At 39.6% G+C, this 22,151-nt stretch overlaps 1 protein-coding gene across 2 annotated transcripts in view; it reads left to right on the forward strand.

Annotated features, from left to right (window-relative positions):
• Positions 1 to 22,151, forward strand: part of LOC124619634 — a 216,078-nt gene that overhangs the window by 92,046 nt on the left and 101,881 nt on the right. For both annotated transcript variants that reach the window (XM_047146147.1, XM_047146148.1), the window contains exon 5: positions 13,176 to 13,335. In XM_047146147.1, the coding sequence (XP_047002103.1) occupies positions 13,176 to 13,335 (160 nt within the window). The remainder of the gene's footprint in view (positions 1 to 13,175; positions 13,336 to 22,151) is intronic.

Below are 22,151 nucleotides of genomic sequence, written 5' to 3' on the forward strand. Positions count from 1 at the left end.
ATGAGGGTACAGTTGAACACATAATTTAAACTTCTTAAATTTATTTTTTAATTTTTTTTTTTAAATTGTGTGGGACCACAGTAATCTATTAACGTACTGTACATCAAGTGAATAAAACTTAAATGAATTAATTATGTTCTTAGAAGAGGAGTTTGTGGCACAACTTGACTACAGGGTGGTGCACGAAATGTGTTACCATTTAGTTTCTGAATATGAACTTTATTGTCAATACAATCTGAAAGGAACATATACTACAATGAAGAGCCATCCATGGAGATTTGTTCTAACTCAGCACATGCTCAATATGTCCACCATTTCATTTCCTAACTTCCTTCAAACGAACACTGAAGTTAGTGATTACCCTCTATGGCACATGTCTTCCATAATTTCACTGCAAGCTTGAAGAATAAGTCTTCTGAGCTCCATTAAATCACGTGGACATTTCGGGAAAATTTTTTCCTTTAGGTACCCCCAAAGAAAAAAGTCACATGGATTGAGGTCTGGACTATTGGGGGGCCAATTTTGTCCATCATTGAAGCAACCTGGAAACCTGAGTAAAATGATCCACATGTTGAAATGCTCGTGTAAAAACTCCAACACAATGTTTGCAGTTTGTGGCCTTGCTCCATCTTGCATGAACCACTACATGTTGAAGGGCAAGGCAGTAGCAAGAAGCTGTGGAATGAAGCTATTGCGAAGCATGCTCAAATAACGCTCGCTGTTCACAGTTTCTTCAAAGAAAAAGGGTCCAATAAGTCCGTGACTGGAAATTGCTGGCCACACTGTAATCCTCGGAGCATAATGTTGTCATTCATGAAGCACTTGTGGGTTTTCGGTGGCCCAAAAGCATACATTTTGTTTGTTAACCACACCGTCTAAATGAAAATGCGCCTCGTCTGAAAACCAAATGATGTTGAGAGTTTCTTCCCTTTCCTCCGCCCACTGAGCAAACAGTACTCTCTGCTGCTTGGGTTCTTCAGTGAGCTTCTGTGCACAGGTCATCTTGTATGGGTATATATGGAGGTCGCTTTTAAGAATGCGTTGAATGGAGCGTCCGGATATTCCCAGTTGCACTGCTGCCTTTCTACACGATTTCCTGGGACTTCTCTGTACAGCAACTCGTACCTCTTCAATATTCTCCGGCGAACAAACAGGCTTAGGCCGAGGTCGCTTTGCTTCCAATACTGTTCCTTCCTGTACAAATTTATCGTACAACCTGTGGATGGTCTTCTTGCAAGGGACCCATCATGTGTTAAACTGTTGTCGAAAATGCCTCTGACTCACAACAACGCTTTTCATTTCGTGAAAAAGTAACACAATTGCCGATCGTTGCTGTGTCGTCAGTTTTCCATCGTCAGCCATTGCTGCTTACTAGTCTCCTAGTGGCAGTATCATGAATTACACATCATTTCATAACTCATTTGTTTTTCCAAGCTCTGCTGGTACTGCTGTAGAGATCCCAGCGGGATATCTAATGTGCATCATAAATTGTGAAAGAAACAATTGGTAACCCATTTTGTGTGCCATCCTGTAGAAGAAGGGATCAGTTGGTAGGACATGTTCTGAGGCATCAAGGGATCACCAATTTAGTATTGGAAGGCAGCATGGAGGCTAAAAATCATAGACGGAGACCAAGAGATGAATACGCTAAGCAGATTCAGAAGGATGTAGGTTGCAGTAGGTACTGGGAGATGAAGAAGCTTGCACAGGATAGAGTAGCATGGAGAGCTGCATCAAACCAGTCTCAGGACTGAAGACCACAGCAACAACAGTGATCTTCAGTCTGAAGGCTGATCGATTGTAGCTCTCCATACTGGTCCACCCTGTGCAAATCCTTGCATAACTACACTGCAACGTACAACCACTTGCACATACTCATTGTGTTCGAGACTTGGCCTCCGTCAAAAATTTTAACTTCCTACACTTCCCAGAGTTAAACTTTAAAACTCTGTCCACAGGCTGTGGCTGGCCAAATGGAACCAGCCTACTGCCATATCATTGCTCGCCAATGGCATTATTGGATGGACGTATGGTGGGGGTTGGGATCAGCGCACTGCTCTCCTACCCACTAGCATTTTTGTGACTTGGAGCCGTTACTACATGGTCAGGTACCTTCTCAACTGGCATCACTAGGCTGAGTGCACCCTGCTTCAATATTCCTATTAAGGAAATATCCCTAACAGTACAGGGGATTGTACCCAGGTCCTCCTCATGGCAGTTAGCCACACTCACCACTCAGCTATGGAGGTGGACCTTCCCTCAATTACCAAAGTAATTATGCCTTGATATTTCAAAATGTATCATATCAAACTATCCCTTTGTTGGTCAGGTTGTTCCATAAAGCTCTTTTCACTCAGACACAAAACCTTGACCCACCCCAATAGTACAAGTGTATATGCCTCCATGCTCCGATGAAGAGATCTGGTTGACCAGTTGATCTGAGAAGACTCACAGACATAACTGCCGCAGTAACAGTAACCGGTAACATATCAAATAATGTGCTAACCAATGTGTTCATTGTCATTAGAAGGAATGTGAGTACCACAGATAAAAGTCCCCATTCTACATACACAAAGCCTTGGATGGAATCACAGGGTCAATGAAATCAATCAAGTAACTATGAAAAGGAATACTCGTAGTTGAGACAAATAGAGCAACAAAGCTCTAGGGTTAAAAAGTGCATGGGGAATATGCTATAACCATGGAGCTTCACATTTCATTTAATTACTATAAAAGTTTCACATGGGGTACTGGTGGAAGTAAAGCTGTGAGGACTGGTTGTGAGTTGTGTTTAGGTAGCACAGTTGGTAGAGCACTTGCCTCTGAAAGACAAAGATCTTGAGTTCAGGTCTCAGTCAGGCATACAGTTTTCATGTGCCAGGAATGCCCAGTCTTTTCTGAAAAGAAAAAATTCCGGAGAATTAAGATCACTCAGCATATGCCATACAGTGGGACAAAAAAGATATGTAACACAACTCTGGATCATATAATAATGAAATCATTCAGCTCAGCAACCGAATGACCTACTCCTGAAACTGATGTGGGCACAAAAAGAGATACCACAGCTATTATCTCCAACACCTACACTTGTCAATGTAATTGTGGAGCCGCCCCCTTCAACAATACAACAGTGAAGGCACAACCAAGAGATTGACTATGAAAGAACCACTGCTGTTCAGGCAAGCATTTCCCCTCAGCAAATTAACAGCCAAATTCACAATCAATCTTAAAATGAAATTAAGCCTCTGACTACCCAAAAATTGTCACAAAGTAACACCTAGAAAAAGGAACTGCCAAACCCAGAAGATCAGCCTCAAACCATCTGACTACACATCATTTGTATTTGACTGATGACCTACAAGATTACTTTTCAAGTAATGAATTATGGATATTGATGTCTGTTCCAATGAATCCAGTTAAACACAACTCTAAATGAGGTATCAATCTGTGGTTAAAGGGTCACAGGCATCAATACACAAGCTGCTGCAATCTTTATCCATCTCTTGGGCAAAAGTAGAATGCCTCTCCCAAGAACCAAAACCCATGTGGTGTGAGGAAGAAAAAATGTAAAACAAAAACTGACTTGGCAACTACAACTCCTTCAGCTACAACTCATCCTAAATGTGAATATGAATATGAATTTTGACAGTGCATCACCCACCAAGATGGTGCAAGAACAACGGTAAGGGGCAGTCAGATGAAAATGAGACAGGTGGAGAAAAAGTAAGTAAACCATATATTATTTCAAAAGCAATCAACATAACTGTTAATACATTTATCCTACTGTGAGACAAGATGGTCAGTACCACCATGGAAAAATGTTTGCAGTTATCTATGGAACCATGATTGTACCCAGGCATGCAACTCTTCATCCAAGGCAAATTGGCAGCCATGAATGTCTTTCTTCAGGTTCACATGTTGCCAAGATTTGTTTGGCTACACTGCCTACACTGCAGAAGTTTTGCGGGGAAGCCCTTACACATCCTGCAGACAGTCCTGAACCCTCCCCATGTGATTTCTGTATTTTTGGAGTCCCGAAGACAGACATTCATGACCTTTGATTTGTTTTGGATGAAAAGGTGTGTGCCTGGATACAATGATGGTTCTGTAGGCAAACAACATTTTTGCATCAAGTAAATGATCATCTTGTCTCATGGGATGGGTGGGGGGGTGGGGGGTGGGGGGGAGGGCTGAGGGGTGTGTGTGTGTAAATGTATTAACAATTAAGGCATTTACTTTTGAAATAATAATTATATTGTAATTATAATACTGCTACAGTGAAACTACAATGGCTATTTCTACCATCTAGTTTAGTCTTACCACTTATCTAAATGTCTGCAGCCAATCTGATTGTAGTCACTGCACTACAGGAAACTGTTTTTCCCAGATGATTGTCACCCTATCATCAGAAACTGCAATGCATACCATGAGAACTGTGCAAATACAGACAGAGCATCTAGAGGAGTATGTTCATTAGCAGGTAGAGCTTGTAATTATAGGCCCTAAGGTGCAGCTGCCCTGAAAGATATATTAAAATAAGTTTCTCAATAATGTATTACAGAATTTAAATTTCAGAAGGTGTTTCACATATTTTGCACACTGATTGACCAGTATTATTTAACTAGTGGTCAATCTTTTTGGAACTGTTGATATGTCATGTCATGCGGTGTTTTTCAAACAGGTAGTAGGTAGTCTTAAGGCTGCACCTAGAAATGCTGCTTAGCTCTTTGTAGCAGAGGTTTGGTGGCATGGCTTGCTGGGAGTACAGCTCTTATGGGCATCCCAAAGACTCTGGTGTCTCAGCTTAAGAGCCTCCTACCAACCTGCACACAACATTCACGTTCCACTGGTTACATCAAAAGGGAATGAACTGGGTTGCTGGAACTTCACTATCAAATCCCTGTCTCTTTCCAGAGCATACATATTTGGCTAGAGTGTGAAATTGTCCCCTCCCCCCTCCCAAAATTTTGGTTGTGGTGACAGACTGATACATAGCATAGCCCAAGGTCTAGGTTAGTTCTGATCGATAAATGTTCTGCCTTCTCCAATGTAGAAACCATGAGTCACACCTGTTCATTAGTATGTGTTCAGTGAAGAATTGCCCTTAAGTACTAAACTAGAAGCAGTTGCGGCACAGCTACCAGTTACCTGTCAAGGTAACAGTGTGCAAAATTTATCTGCCACTAGCAAGGAGCTCTCCCTCCAAAATGTTATTGACCTAGTAGACCAGCTACCATCACCAATGCTACTATTAGGATACTTCAGTGCACAAGCTCTACCTCCACAACACCACAAAATCAGCCCACTGCAGCACCACACATAGCACATACTCCAGTTAACAAATCAACAGCTTTCTGCCCAGTTTACTGTGCTAGAATACCTATGGAGACCTATGCAATAGTGATTGTTTCCTAGTGATTTCCCTACCCTTCTCAACTTCCAACAACTAAAATGCTCACTGTGCTGGATATTCTGAAAGTTAAACTGGCCGGTCTTTAGCTTCAAAGTAAAACTTATTGCTGACCTTTTAACTAGAACAGACAGTCAATACAGCATGTCACTAAATATATTTTACGTATTGCAGAAAAGACAAATACTTCCTTTTTGGGTTCCCCTTACTAGAAACTTGTACTTTGTGGCTAGGTGGTCAGAAGACATTGTAGTCACTGTCAGGGAACACAGATTAGCATTTCAGCAATAAGAATGTCATTCCTCCACAACTAAGACAATTTTAAAAAATGTCAGCAATGTCACATTACCTAGTAAAAAAGAAAAGGAAGAGCTGTTGGGAACAGTATGTATCATCAGTGAGCGTTCATATTTCATCATGTATATGGCAAGCTACATCAGATCAGAGGCCACCAGCTTCCCACAATCACAGTGTGAATCTCCACCAACATCAAAATTATCACCAATTTGTCTTGACATTGCCAAACACCTCACCCTGAATTTTGTCAGAACATCTGCATTCAGCAATTATCTTCCTACATTCTTACATCATAGGGTCACATTGGAATCTATCTACATTTCATTTTGCTCGCAACACATAGAGCAGTACAGTGACCCATTCAGTAGATGAGAGCTGCTCAGTGCACTAGCTCAGCCCAGATGTATATCACCAGGGACAGATAGGATCCGCAATCAGATTATAAAACACCTTAACAAAAAGAGGAAAACTCATATTCTCAAAAATTTTAACCATGTATGGCAAAAGGAGAAAATCAAATCCCAATGACAAGAAATTGCCACCATCCTCATCCTGAAACTGTGGAAGATCCACACCTTTTACACAGTTATAGGCCAATCAGTCTGACAAATAGACTGTGCAAGCTATTGGAAGGAAAGATAAACTAGCCCTGTACTACTGCGGCTTCTTTTAATTCTGATCTACTATCAAATGCATATGAACTACACAGTTAGAGATGATTTTGTACATTAATCACAGTGTTCCTGTACTTGCACAAAGAATGTGAAACCACCTGGTGCCACTACATCCTTACCACATTCCATAGATAGCATTTCAGAGTCACCTGCCAACCTTTATCAAGAACTTCTTATTTATATGATTGTTCCATGTACATATTAGAGCAAGCCTCGGCAAACATCACACATAGGAGAACACAGGTCCCTAGGGATCAGTCTTGAGTGTTGCACTCCATCATGATCAAACACCCAACAGCCACAATGGCCACCATTATTTCACCAGCACAATTTATAGATGACTTCTGCGTACACTATAGTGCCACATCAATGTACATTGCTGAACGCTACCTCCAGAGAGTCATTTGGAAGGCACAAACAAGACTGGATCCAGAAACATGGTTTCAAATTCTCTGCATAAAAAATCCAGTTTATGCATTTCTGTTGGCTGAGAATAGCTCTTCCTCACACTGAACTAACTAGAACTGTCTGACAAAGCTACTACTGTGTCTTCTCTTTGGTAGAAAACTGCAATGCTATGTCAACTGAAAATAAACCTTCTTGATGAAACTCAGCGCATTGCAGTTCCTCAGCAGCACCAACTTGGGGAGGGGGGATGGGGACAGATACATATTTCTCTTATGATTTTAAATGTTGCTAGTTCTGTCATACGTAGACTTGGGGTGCATAACATATGGACCACAGCTGTTTTGGTATTATGCTGCTTGACCCTGTCCACCACACCATGGATCGATGACTGGAGCTTTTTGCACAAGCTTCATCAACAGTTTTCTAGCAGAGGCTGGAGTGTCAGCACTAAAAGTCTGGTGACAGGAACTAATGTTATTCAGTTCTGTTCCATACTGTCAGTGCAGGCTATTTACAAACTGAACAGACAAAATATATTGAGTGTGGCTGAAACCTCTGAGAAACTACCTCTGGAGGTATGTGGAAGAAGATCTCTTTCTGCTATATCTCCAAAATAAGTTACTCAGTCTATGATATGTCTAGATTTGTCCCACAGGTCAAAGAAGAATACCAATCTAATGACCTTCCATTGACTGTTTTGCTCAGTTCTCAGTGATTACCCCATCTCAGAAACTATCTACACTGATAGCTCCAGGATTGACCAGCTAATGGATTTTTCTTTTGCTTGCAGTGGTGTGTCTGAACAACACTCTTTACCAAATGCATGTAGTGTGTCCCACATAAACACTCAGGAGAGTATGAGCTTCCTAATAAGTTGTGAATCAATGCACAGTTTACGAACTATTGACCTATGTTACACACATAACGTTCTTGCATACATCATTCAGGACCAGCTAGCACAGCTTCATGATGTTGACCTTCATGTCAAATTCATTTGGAATAGGCCAAGCAGTCTAGTCTATTGGAATCCCTCCATTGATGTACAATCCCAATTAATACACCTAATCCTAAAAGGAATGCCAAATCACAATACCTAACAAGAACTCATCCTGGGGAACAGTCAACAAATTCTGCCTGTAGTGGTCACCAGCTACCCTCTCCTGCCCCTCTCTCCTCCCCTTAGTCCATAGTCCATGTGCTACTACCACAACACATCAGAAAGCCAGACATCATACTTATTGTCCTAGACATTGGTCTACTTCAGTATCACTACAACAGATGGTCTTCTGTAATGGAAAACAAAGTATTTTTTTCCTCCGTATCAGCAATAGCTTTTTGAACATTAAGTCATCAAAGGGAGCAATGAAAATGCAGTTTGGTCCCACAAAACAACTGTCATTATCATCATCATCATGAGTTTATGAAGAGTTTGAAAAATGTAGGCTGAGATCACAAAAAATTAAGGGAGAAGTAAATTTAAATGTGATGGCGGACTGAAGTTTTGTACTAGTTAAGAGGAAGAAAAGAAAAATAAGAGAATGTGGATTGGAGGAAAAGAATGAAAGGTGAGCAACATAGCGAAATTTTGCAGAGAGTACATTTTAATTGATGCTAATACTTGGTTTAAGAATTGTGAAATAAGGTTGTTGTGTACTTGGAAGAGACATAGTGACACCACAAGGCTTCATATAGGTTCTATAATAGTTGATCAGAGGTTTTCAATGTCATTAGCCACATTTAGGCATTGAAATGAATCAATGATAACAGGTGAAAATTTTTGTCAGACTGGGACATGAACCCAGATCTCCCACGTAACGCGAGCTGTCGTTTTAACTACCTTGGCCATCCAAGCACCGTTCCCTCTGTTACACAAATTTCCAGCGTCTTACTATTAGCATAGTATCACCTACTTGTGAAACTCTTATATATATGGTGCAATGACTGAAGATCCTTTTTGTGCTTCTCTGCTTGTCGCAATGAAGGGAGATGACTTAAGATGCATCCATTCAGTGTAGATTCACATCAAGCCTGATCTGTGCTGGGAATCTGAAATGCTAAGTAAGGGGCTTTTGCAGGAATCTGAAATGGCAAATAAGGGGTTCATGGGTATATGATAGTAAGACAGAGATTTCAAAAACAGTTTTCAAACTGAGTAAGATTTTTCGGAGAAGATGTGGACTCTGGCCATAATTTATTAGTTACAAAATTCAGATTAAAGCTGAAAAAATTGCACAAAGTTATGAAATTAACAAAAGGTAACTGGATACGTTGAAACAACCAAATACTGTTTGGAGTTTCAAAGGCAGCATTAGGCAATGACTGACTGAAATAGTTGAGAGAAATACAATATCAGATAAATAGAAATGAAAGAAGAGGAACTGCAGGTTATAAAGAGAAGATCTAATAGGAATCCTTATTGAGAAGCTTATTTCAATTGATGAAAGAAGAAAATATAAAAAGGCTACAGATTAAGAAGGCAAATAAAAATACAGATGTCTAAGAATGAGACTGCTGATAAGTGCAAAATTGCAGAGCAGGAATGGTTAGAGGAGAAGCGCAAAACTCTGGAATCACGCATGACTGTAGGCAGTATAGATGCCATTATGGGTAAATTGAAGAAACCTTTGCTGAAAAGAGAAGGAAACATCAGTGGAACTCTTACGAGGAAAATCATGTTCCTTTGTACAGCAACAGAAGATCCTTTTGGAGAGGAGAAGAAACACAGAAAGAGCACAGTTGTTCTGGGTAAAAGTCAAAAATTTGCAGAGATCGTGAGAGATGTCCAAACCAAAATGGCTAAGAAGGGAAAATGGCCAGGAAGGGATTTGGGCTTTGGAAACTTTTCAAAACCAAGAAAACATTAGGGAAAATACCTCCTCACAGCTGTTGTTGGAAGAGGGGAACACATTACTGCTAAATAAGACAGAAACAGCTATCTTCTTGTAACTTACAATCAGTAAGAATGTAATCTTGCCAGTGCATGTTCATGAAATTACAAGTATGATAGAAATATGTGTAGGAGGCAGTATGGAGATAACAACAGAACATAGAGGAGCAAATATGGCAGATACGAACATGACTAATGGCAGGCATATTGTTCATAACTAAGAAAAATCATCAACCCAGTGCAAATATATGGTGAATGCAAAAACACAATCAGACTGTCAAGACTAGAGGAGGATAATACTGTAATGGTAACTTTCGGGCATGTCTTGAGAATTGCTCATCTATACAGCAAAAGAATAACCTTCCCATCTCCAGAATTCATTGACAGAATTCAGCTAAAAGCAAGAACTTTACCAACAGAAATATGTGACATTTGGGATCTGTGAAGAAAAATTTCCATTGGTTGTTGTAAATTATTGGAGCTCAGTCTTGTTTACAGTTATAGTGTTCAAATTCCAGGCCAAACTATTTTTTATTGCAGATTATCAATGCCCCATTGTGATGCATGCAATAGGCATGGATGAATGAATTAAAAATAGCTCAGAAAATAGACATGAGATTTGCATTTGTAACACTGGACTGTAGGAAAATCACAGATTGTGTGTATCCAGGGGCTCAAGACAAGAAAAGAGAAAATGCCATTCAGATCAGCAACTGCACAGGTGATAAAGGAGGGCCAGACCCTATGGCAGCAATTATAATTTTTATGACATACACTGAAATAATGAAAATTAGTTGGCTCTGTGCCAATCATGCTGTAACTATAGAAGTAACGGACCAGGCTGGACATTTCACAAATACGTATTTGCAGTTTTGTCACAAGGGACAAATTTAATCAGAGAAACTAAATGCTGAAACTGCTGTAGGTAAAAGCACAAATCAAATAACAACAAAAGAAAAATAACTGCTTAGGTTCAGCAAAGAAACAAATAACAAACATTTAGAGCTGTAAGATTTAATACAGGAACTAGATTTACAAATTGTCAACATACCTCTAAACCCTCCCACACTTCACAACAAAGCTGCTGCCTCAGATGTTGACTTAATCCTAGACTGTTGTGAAATGCCCATAGGAAGGATATGCCATGGACAGTGGGAGAAAGTCTTACAGTCAGTGACCATAACCTTCTGTTGACCAACCACAGAAAATTCCACCAGAAAGTAATTGGTGCCAAAGAATATGAGAGGCAACTATGAATTTATAGAAATACCAAACAAATATACAAAGACTTATGGAAGCACAAGAAGGGACAATGATGTGAATATTTTGTTAAAGAATACCTTAACCAGTGGATAAGACCATGGGTGACCTTATATTTTGTCACCAGGTTATATGGTGTCCCACAAACATTAAAAATTTGTATTTGTAATGTTTGTGGAACACAATATAACCTGGTGAGAGAAAAGATAAGGTCGTCAGTGGTCTTATCTACTATGAGAAACAGTGGAATTTGTAAACAGTGCTTTAGTGTCATCATTATCTCCATAGAAAAATATGTCATGGAAATTTTGATGAATATTGTGTGTGAATTTGAGACTTTATGATTACCTGAAGTATTGCCAGAAGTGAAGGAAATGAAAAGATGTGGGTAAAAATTCTAGAACTCACTGGGGATAGAACCCTAGACATTTAGATCTGTATACCACTTTATTATATTAGACATTCCTCCACTTTGGGGGATTTAAAATGTTTTGAGGATGTGATGATATGTGTTCTGGGAGCCTAAACATGTTTTGAATTTGACACTTGTCTCTCTCTTTTTCCCTGTTGTCTGGAACTAGTTGATAGTCTTGCTTCTTGACAAGTACAACAAATTTAGTGGACCGAAATATTCCTGAGCCAGTCATGAAGAGTGGCAATTGGTGAAGAATTGTCCATGAAAGGTAGTTATCAAGGTCAAGTTCTAGTGTGGCAAGAACTTTTAATTTTTATGTAATTGGATTGAACTTCTTTAATTTTTTGAACATTCTCCAAACTTTGAAACAACACAGATCACTTTTTTACTAAAATAATATTAGCATTGTCAGTAAGTGTATTATAGCTACATTAATTAGTAAATGTGATACATATTTCCAGAATTAAATTTTCACTCCACAGCAGAGTGTGCAGTGATGTGAAAATTCCTAGCGTATTAAAAATGTATGCTAGACCAAACTTGAAATGGGACTTTTACCTTTTGCGGGCAAGTGATCTACCAACTGAGCTATCCAAGAATGATTCCTGACCCTGCTCGCAGCTTTACTTGCACCAGTACCTCATCTCCTACCTACCAAGCTTCACAGGTGTTGTTCGGCAAAACTTGTGTGACTAACATACATGGAAAAAAGAATATTGCTGAGACTTCGCTTGGCTACAGCCTGGGGATTGTTTCAGAATGAAATTTTCACTCTGTGTTGGAGTGTGCTCTGATTTGAAACTCCATGATACTTACTGATGAGAATGTATACAGAAAATATATTTTGAATGATACTGTGTTTGCCAGGCTATTTTTATAATAAGATCAATTGCCAATTTTGGGATATAAAAATCATAACGACTGGGAGAACAGTGTGCTGACCCCACGCCCTTCCTCTCCGCATCCTCCTCTGAGGATGACACGGCGGTCGGATGGTCCCGGTAGGTCACTCGTGGCCTGAAGACGGAGTGCCAATTTTGGGATATAAAAATCAGTAACATAAAAAGTCTTACATATTTTCATCAATGACATACCACAGTGAGGTAAAATGATTCATTTCTCTTAAAAACACGTATAACATGTAACATCTGTTTAAGCGATTAGTATTACTTCGTAATAGAGTTAGCATTTAGAGAAATTTGTTATTAAATTTATGTATTATTAATACGACTTGAAGAATATGGTGTTAGAAGAAAAAATAATTTGAAATGAAATAATTATGTATCAGCACTCTGCCATACAACTCTTTGTTACTCTAGGAAACAAAATGTTGGGTAGAAAATGAAGTTGATTTTGCTGTTGATCACTATTTGTATACAATAGGCAAGCTTTTAAATAATGGAATAAAGTAAGCAAATACAGATTTGTACTTTTTGGGTATGCAACAAAATATAAATTTTAATGATGTAAACATAGCTGTTATATAAACATCTTAATGTCTAAGTTTGATGTGATCCCTGCAACATATAACTATCCAACTAAATTCCCCTGTAATTGGAAATGACTAGAAATTTAATTTGCTTGTAAATGGATGAGGTGTAATGTAAGTTACATTACTGTTTCTCTCTCCACATTTAATATGAGTCAAAAACTGGAATAGGAGTTTATTTTGTGACAGTTAACTGTGTACATTATGAATTTGCTGCCTCCACCAAATTTCATTTGAGAGGATAATATAATAAAATCTGAAATTTGAAAGTGTATGTTTTTTATATCTGTATTTTTTTAACAAGAAAACACAATTTGGCTGTCATTTTGTAACAGGGCTGGCTGCCACAGTGCAGGTCCTGTATTAGACAGTCAAAATGTACGGAATAGTAGAGAAGATCTGTCTAATTTGGTAGCTAACAACAAGAGAAAAAATATTAGAAAATCTATTCGCTGCCAGTCAATGCCAGCCACATCAAATATTACAAGTTGCCAGGTAAATAAATAGTAATCAAATTATGAATAATATTTCAGTGTGTATATATTGCTGGTGTGTATTTAGCATGCCCTTTTAAAGAAATTTGGGATAGTATTTATCATGAATACAGATCAAAGAAAAAAAAAAAAAAAACAAATTACATGAAGCATAGTGGGCAGTCAACTTAATCAAACTAGTATACATGCCACACCTACATCTCTTTATCACATTTTCACAAATAATAATTTAATTTGTTGTCAGATGGAAGCTTTCAGTCTACTTTTTGCATTATTGTCACCACATGTCACAGAATTATGAAGAAATTTCAAGAAAAGTTTATCTTGTTTAGCAGTGTTATTGTTCTGCCTACCTGTGACTCAACATCTCCACTATATGGTCAGTAGCACTCTATCCTTGTCATAATATTGTCTTTATTCTATCCTGGATTTTCCACTGTTTGATTTTATCTTTGATTCATTTATTCATACATCGTGTACTGTGAATCCTATCATGAAAGAGAGTCTCCAGGGATGTGGAACAAGACAAACTGTACATTAACAGGCAGAAGAAGCCAATGTTATCAACATATATAATATATACTAACATCAGATTATGACTAATGCTAGTCTGCTCGCACTAACAACTGTAGGAGTTACTTCTAGATCATTTAATATATGTATGTTGGGAGATAAAGCTATTTTTTTTTAGAGAGCAACTGCTGTTTCCCTTCAATTACTCAGCTGCTGTTCTTTATTTAATACTTCAAAATAAAGCCTTATTCAATTTTCCACTGCCCACTGCCTGAAATGTGTATACTGGCATCTTCTTTTCAAGGTTTAGCCTGTTGCCTGTTCCAGATTCACAAATAAAATCATCCTCATCTTTTTTGAGGTCTTCCAGTATCCCTTTTCCAATTTGTCTTGTAGTTCAGGGTCTTCTGGGGAATTCTGTGACCTGACATTCTCATGAGGTGTTGTCTCCAATAATTTTGAACTCTTTCATTCATCAGGTTACCCTCCATTCAGAGGCTGTTGCACGCAGCGACCGTTATTTTGATTTGTAAATAATAGATTTCAGCTATCAGTTGTCCTTTGGAATTTTTATTGGCAGATCTAGATTTCAGCTAGAAACTAGCCATTCTCAATGCACTATCATTTTTGTCAATGCATGTAATGCCTGTTGGCCACAGTTCTTTGAATATTAATTTTCAATGATTTCTAGCTAGTTGAAGATGCACAACTTTATGGCCTTGTGTGAGCAATGGCCTCTTGCGAGGTTAGCAATTTCAAGTGTTCATTTCATGTAGTTCCTATCGCACTGTTGCACTGTTTTTTTACCGACAGAGTGGGGGGGGGGGGGGGGGGGGGGATGGACCTTCATTTACTGCCTGCAGCAATCCCTGTCAGATTTGAAAGCAATTTTGATACACGAGCCATGAAACAAGCCTCTGGTCCCTCTCAGTCAGGATCATTTTTCAACTGCAATTCTGATATTGTGCTACACCACTGCTTGTAGACATGTTGAACAATCCACTGCAAAATACCAACATACACAGCAACTTCATATAGCATTTGGCTGTGAGCATGGCCAAACATGATTGCTCTTTTTTACCAATCTGTCATATTCTTACAATTACTCATGTTTACATACAATGCAAACTTGAAACAAAAAGGTATCACTGACACTACTTCCTGAGGCTCATGTAGAGGCAGTACATGCTCAATTGCTGCACCACCTGCAAAGGCTTAATGATTCATATGTGTGAGAGCACTGGAGCCACAAATTTTTTGTCTGGGGAGCTTATGGTAGTGAATTATGAAATTTCTGGATACGGAGTCTAATGGAGTGTCTTCAGTGCCCAAGGAAAAATTAACTGAATTTAATGAAATACTCTTGAACTTAACATCATCTCTTTCACAGCTACTATCTTCAGGGAACTAAATATCATGTGCCTGCATTTTATGCTTATTAATGCTCTAATTTGCCCTTGATGTCTTCTTGGAAGTTTTGACTTATTGTGTTTAGTACATGGTTGCAGCCTCCATGATGACATGCTGAAGAAGCCTGCAATATTGCTTGTAGTATTCCTTTAAGTCATAATTAGAACTAGTCCTCTCTATTAAATAAGTCTCTGTGTACCAGGCTCAAGGTTTATTGATCTTAGGTGTTAGTGACCCTTTCTTTGAACTTCCACTGTAATTGCCCTGATATGTTGTAGATGAAAACTGGATTCATAGTATATAAGGGGTATCCAATAAGTAATGCAACACATCTTTTTTTTCTCAGCCAGTTTCAATAGGAAATATGTGGAATTTGTTGTGGAAAATCATGAAATATTCCTGCTTCAGCCCCTATAGTTGTATGAAGTTCAAATAGGTGGTGGCACTATACATAGTCTTCAAAATCGGCGTCTGTAATTGAGGTGTGTCCCAAGCAGAGCTGTCATTGAGTTTCTTTTGGTGGAGCATCACAGATATTTATAGGCACTTCCTATGGAGACCTGGCGGTGTTGAAAAGCATTCTGGGTCATTGGGTGAGGCATGTGTCATCATTGCAACAAGGTCACACAAACATGTCTGATGTCCCATGTGCCAGCCATTCTGCACATATCTGTGACTCCTGCAATAGCAGAACATGCAGACTCTCTCATTCAAGGTGATTGACAGATCGCAATCAAACACCTTGCTGCACAATTGGATATCTCTGGTGGTAGTGCTGACACAGGCATCCACCATTTGGGGTACTGAAAGGAGTGTGCCTGCTGGGTTCCTCGCCACCTAACAGAAGATCTTAAAGAGCAACAAAGGACCATTTGATGTGTGGGATTGCTTGTATGTTACAAGGCTGATTGTGACATTTTTTTGTTGAACATCATCACAGGTGATGGAACATGGATTCATTACTTTGAAGTGGAAACAAAACAGCAATCCAAGGAATAGTGCCACAGCTCCTCTCCTCTGAAGGAAAAGTTCTAACCCACACCCTCCATTAGTAAAGTCATGCCGACAGCCTTCTGGGACTCTGAAGGGGTTATTCTGTTTGATGCCCTCCCTTATCATGCAGCAATCAACTGGGAAGTGTTTGTGCTACCCTTAGCAGATTGGTGTTCCATCATAGTGCAAGGCCTTACACAAGTCTGTGCAACCCAGAGCAGCTCACAAAACTTCATTGGACTGTTCTTCCTCATCCACCCTACAGCCTAGATCTTGAACCTTCTGACTTTCTTTTGATTGGTCCAATGAAAGATGCACTCTGCAGGGAGCAGTACGTGGATGATGGGAGTTACTAATGCAGCAAGCCATTGGCTGCAACATCAACCGGTAGAGTTGTTTCGTGTGGCCCTCCCAATGAAGTGGTGTAAGGCCATTGCATTTAATGAAGATTATGTTGAAAAACCCCCCCCATGAACCATGGACCTTGCCGTTGGTGGGGAGGCTTGCGTGCCTCAGCGATACAGATAGCCGTACCGTAGGTGCAACCACAACGGAGGGGTATCTGTTGAGAGGCCAGACAAACGTGTGGTTCCTGAAGAGGGGCAGCAGCCTTTTCAGTAGTTGCAAGGGCAACAGTCTGGATGATTGACTGATCTGGCCTTGTAACAATAACCAAAACGGCCTTGCTGTGCTGGTACTGCGAACGGCTGAAAGCAAGGGGAAACTACAGCCGTAATTTTTCCCGAGGGCATGCAGCTTTACTGTATGATTACATGATGATGGCGTCCTCTTGGGTAAAATATTCCGGAGGTAAAATAGTCCCCCATTCGGATCTCCGGGCGGGGACTACTCAGGAGGATGTCGTTATCAGGAGAAAGAAAACTGGCGTTCTACGGATCGGAGCGTGGAATGTCAGATCCCTTAATCGGGCAGGTAGGTTAGAAAATTTAAAAAGGGAAATGGATAGGTTGAAGTTAGATATAGTGGGAATTAGTGAAGTTCGGTGGCAGGAGGAACAAGACTTCTGGTCAGGTGAGTACAGGGTTATAAATACAAAATCAAATAGGGGTAATGCAGGAGTAGGTTTAATAATGAATAGGAAAATAGGAATGCGGCTAAGCTACTACAAACAGCATAGTGAACGCATTATTGTGGCCAAGATAGATAAGAAGCCCACGCCTACTACAGTAGTACAAGTTTATATGCCAACTAGCTCTGCAAATGACGAAGAAATTGAAGAAATGTATGATGAAATAAAAGAAATTATTCAGATTGTGAAGGGAGACGAAAATTTAATAGTCATGGGTGACTGGAATTCGAGTGTAGGAAAAGGGAGAGAAGGAAACATAGTAGGTGAATATGGATTGGGGGACAGAAATGAAAGAGGAAGCCGCCTGGTAGAATTTTGCACAGAGCACAACATAATCATAACTAACACTTGGTTTAAGAATCATGAAAGAAGGTTGTATACATGGAAGAACCCTGGAGATACTAAAAGGTATCAGATAGATTATATAATGGTAAGACAGAGATTTAGGAACCAGGTTTTAAATTGTAAGACATTTCCAGGGGCAGATGTGGACTCTGACCACAATCTATTGGTTATGACCTGTAGATTAAAACTGAAGAAACTGCAAAAAGGTGGGAATTTAAGGAGATGGGACCTGGATAAACTAAAAGAACCAGAGGTTGTACAGAGATTCAGGGAGAGCATGAGGGAGCAATTGACAGGAATGGGGGAAATAAATACAGTAGAAGAAGAATGGGTAGCTTTGAGGGATGAAGTAGTGAAGGCAGCAGAGGATCAAGTAGGTAAAAAGACGAGGGCTAGTAGAAATCCTTGGGTAACAGAAGAAATATTGAATTTAATTGATGAAAGGAGAAAATATAAAAATGCAGTAAGTGAAACAGGCAAAAAGGAATACAAACGTCTCAAAAATGAGATCGACAGGAAGTGCAAAATGGCTAAGCAGGGATGGCTAGAGGACAAATGTAAGGATGTAGAGGCCTATCTCACTAGGGGTAAGATAGATACCGCCTACAGGAAAATTAAAGAGACCTTTGGAGATAAGAGAACGACTTGTATGAATATCAAGAGCTCAGATGGAAACCCAGTTCTAAGCAAAGAAGGGAAAGCAGAAAGGTGGAAGGAGTATATAGAGGGTCTATACAAGGGCGAGCTACTTGAGGACAATATTATGGAAATGGAAGAGGATGTAGATGAAGATGAAATGGGAGATATGATACTGCGTGAAGAGTTTGACAGAGCACTGAAAGACCTGAGTCGAAACAAGGCCCCGGGAGTAGACAATATTCCATTGGAACTACTGACGGCCGTGGGAGAGCCAGTCCTGACAAAACTCTACCATCTGGTGAGCAAGATGTATGAAACAGGCGAAATACCCTCAGACTTCAAGAAGAATATAATAATTCCAATCCCAAAGAAAGCAGGTGTTGACAGATGTGAAAATTACCGAACTATCAGCTTAATAAGTCACAGCTGCAAAATACTAACACGAATTCTTTACAGACGAATGGAAAAACTAGTAGAAGCCAACCTCGGGGAAGATCAGTTTGGATTCCGTAGAAACACTGGAACACGTGAGGCAATACTGACCTTACGACTTATCTTAGAAGAAAGATTAAGGAAAGGCAAACCTACGTTTCTAGCATTTGTAGACTTAGAGAAAGCTTTTGACAATGTTGACTGGAATACTCTCTTTCAAATTCTAAAGGTGGCAGGGGTAAAATACAGGGAGCGAAAGGCTATTTACAATTTGTACAGAAACCAGATGGCAGTTATAAGAGTCGAGGGACATGAAAGGGAAGCAGTGGTTGCGAAGGGAGTAAGACAGGGTTGTAGCCTCTCCCCGATGCTGTTCAATGTGTATATTGAGCAAGCAGTAAAGGAAACAAAAGAAAAATTCGGAGTAGGTATTAAAATTCATGGAGAAGAAATAAAAACTTTGAGGTTCGCCGATGACATTGTAATTCTGTCAGAGACAGCAAAGGACTTGGAAGAGCAGTTGAATGGAATGGACAGTGTCTTGAAAGGAGGATATAAGATGAACATCAACAAAAGCAAAACAAGGATAATGGAATGTAGTCTAATTAAGTCGGGTGATGCTGAGGGAATTAGATTAGGAAATGAGGCACTTAAAGTAGTAAAGGAGTTTTGCTATTTGGGGAGCAAAATAACTGATGATGGTCGAAGTAGAGAGGATATAAAATGTAGGCTGGCAATGGCAAGGAAAGCGTTTCTGAAGAAGAGAAATTTGTTAACATCCAGTATTGATTTAAGTGTCAGGAAGTCATTTCTGAAAGTATTCGTATGGAGTGTAGCCATGTATGGAAGTGAAACATGGACGATAAATAGTTTGGACAAGAAGAGAATAGAAGCTTTCGAAATGTGGTGCTACAGAAGAATGCTGAAGATTAGATGGGTAGATCACATAACTAATGAGGAAGTATTGAATAGGATTGGGGAGAAGAGAAGTTTGTGGCACAACTTGACCAGAAGAAGGGATCGGTTGGTAAGACATGTTCTGAGGCATCAAGGGATCACCAATTTAGTATTGGAGGGCAGCGTGGAGGGTAAAAATCATAGAGGGAGACCAAGAGATGAATACACTAAGCAGATTCAGAAGGATGTAGGTTGCAGTAGGTACTGGGAGATGAAGAAGCTTGCACAGGATAGAGTAGCATGGAGAGCTGCATCAAACCAGTCTCAGGACTGAAGACAACAACAACAACATGTTGAAAAATAAAATTCTGCAGACAAAAGAGTGAGGAATAATATGGTGTATCAGAATCCTGAATGAAACCAACCTGCTTTCAGAATAAAAATGTATTGCATTACTTATTGAATGCTCCTCATAACAAGAATATTTTTAGGGAAGGATTATACTGGACAAATTCTCCACAGAGTTCTTGCCATGTCAAATTTGACCTCCATTGTCAGGAGATATTTCAGTAGGCTGTGCCTAATAGCTCACTGAAATATCTCGTGATAGCGATGATGAAGAAAGTCATTGAAAGCCTGAGACTGATTAGTATGACATGCAAAAACTCTTACTAAATGAACCTGTAATGAAACACGCTGCTCTTCTTTGGATCTTCTTTGTTTCTTCTGTTAGTACTATCTGTATGGATATCATACTAAGAAGCAGTATTCAAATGCTGATCAAATGAGTATTTTGTAAGCTGCTTGTTGATGGATTACTTTCCCTGAGGATCCCTGCAGTGAATCACAGCCTGCCATCTGCTTTACTTGCAGTTGATTTGATGTGGTCATTCCACTTCAAATCGCTTTATACGCATACTCCTTGATATTTTATGCAGGTAACTGCTTCCAGTGATGTTCTGCAATTGTGTAATCATACAACAAAGGGTACTTCTGTCTATGTATTTGAAATACATTATATTTGTTTATTTTGGGGGTCAGTTGCCACTCCCTGCACCAAGTGTTGATCCTCTGCAGGTATTTGTACATTTTTCTACAATTTTCTAGCCTTGTGACCTCCTTGTGTACAACAACATCATTCACAAAAAGCATCATGGCACTTCCAATGTTATCTACTAAATCATTTATGTATATTTTGAAAAGCAACGGTCCTGTAACACTCCCCTGGGACAAGCCTGAAGTTAACTTTTGTATCTGTTCAGAGTGACCTTCTGTGTTATGTTTGCTGGAAACTCTTCAAGTCAGTCACACAGTTGTATTTTGTTCATTAGGTGGCAGTGCAGAACTGTATTGAATGTCTTCCAGAAGACATCTACCTGGGCATCTGTGTAGTGCTTTCTGGGTCTTGTGCATGAACACAGTGAGCCATATTTCACATGATCATTGTTTTCAGAACCCATTTTGGATCCTATAGAGATTTTTGGCCTTCAGAACTGTCATAATATGTGAGCATCAAATGTGTTCCAAAGTGCTGTAACTGGCTGATGTTAGAGATTTAGGCCTATAGTTCAGTGCATGTGATTGTTGACCCTTCTTGAAAATGGGAATAACATGCGCTTTTTTTCCATTCTTGAGAACATACTCTATGTAGAATCATATTGGTCTTCTATAAGGTCCAGTGGCCATCCCCCTGTTGAGCAATTTAGTTGTTTTTGTATCCAGTTGTCACTTATTTCAATGTCATCCACTTTGCCCTTTATGAAATGAATTAATGGAGGAACTGCAGTGTGATCTTTGTCTGTGAAACAGTTTTAGAGAAAGACATTTAATATGAATATTTCAACTTTTCTATCTCGCCCTCTGTCTCAATGGCACTGTGATTCAGAGAGTGTCTGGACAAACTGCTTTGATCCATTTAGTGAATTAACATAAGACCAAGACCTGTTAGGATTATGTGTCAAGTTGGTAGACAGAATTTTACTTTTGAATTTGCTGAACACTTCATGCATGGCTTTCCTTGTGCTAAAGTTGGCTTCGTGTAATTTCTTCTTCTTCCTGTTCATGTGTGTGTGTGTGTGTGTGTGTGTGTGTGTTTGAGATTTTCAGTACATTTCAATTTGCAGTGAGCTCTCATTGCTTTGTAGTAGTTTTCTAACAAGGCTGTTGAACCATGGCGGGTATTTTCCATCCTTCACAACTTTGCTTAGCTCATACCTGTCTTCCACTTCCTGTGTGTAGGGCATGCTTGACCTTCTCAAGGGAACCCTACAATTATCCTGTAGATAGCAGAGGTTGCCCCCCCATGAACCATGGACCTTGCGGTTGGTGGGGAGGTATGCGTGCCTCAGTGACACAGATAGCTGTACCGTAGGTGCAACCACAAAGCAGAGGTATCTGTTGAGAGGCTAGACAAACGTGTGGTTACTGAAGAGGGGCAGCAGCCTTTTCAGTAGTTGGAGGGGCAACAGTCGGGATGATTGACTGCTCTGGTGTTCTAA

This window comes from Schistocerca americana, chromosome 6 (genome assembly GCF_021461395.2).
Source record: "Schistocerca americana isolate TAMUIC-IGC-003095 chromosome 6, iqSchAmer2.1, whole genome shotgun sequence".
NCBI classification, from domain to species: domain Eukaryota; kingdom Metazoa; phylum Arthropoda; class Insecta; order Orthoptera; family Acrididae; genus Schistocerca; species Schistocerca americana.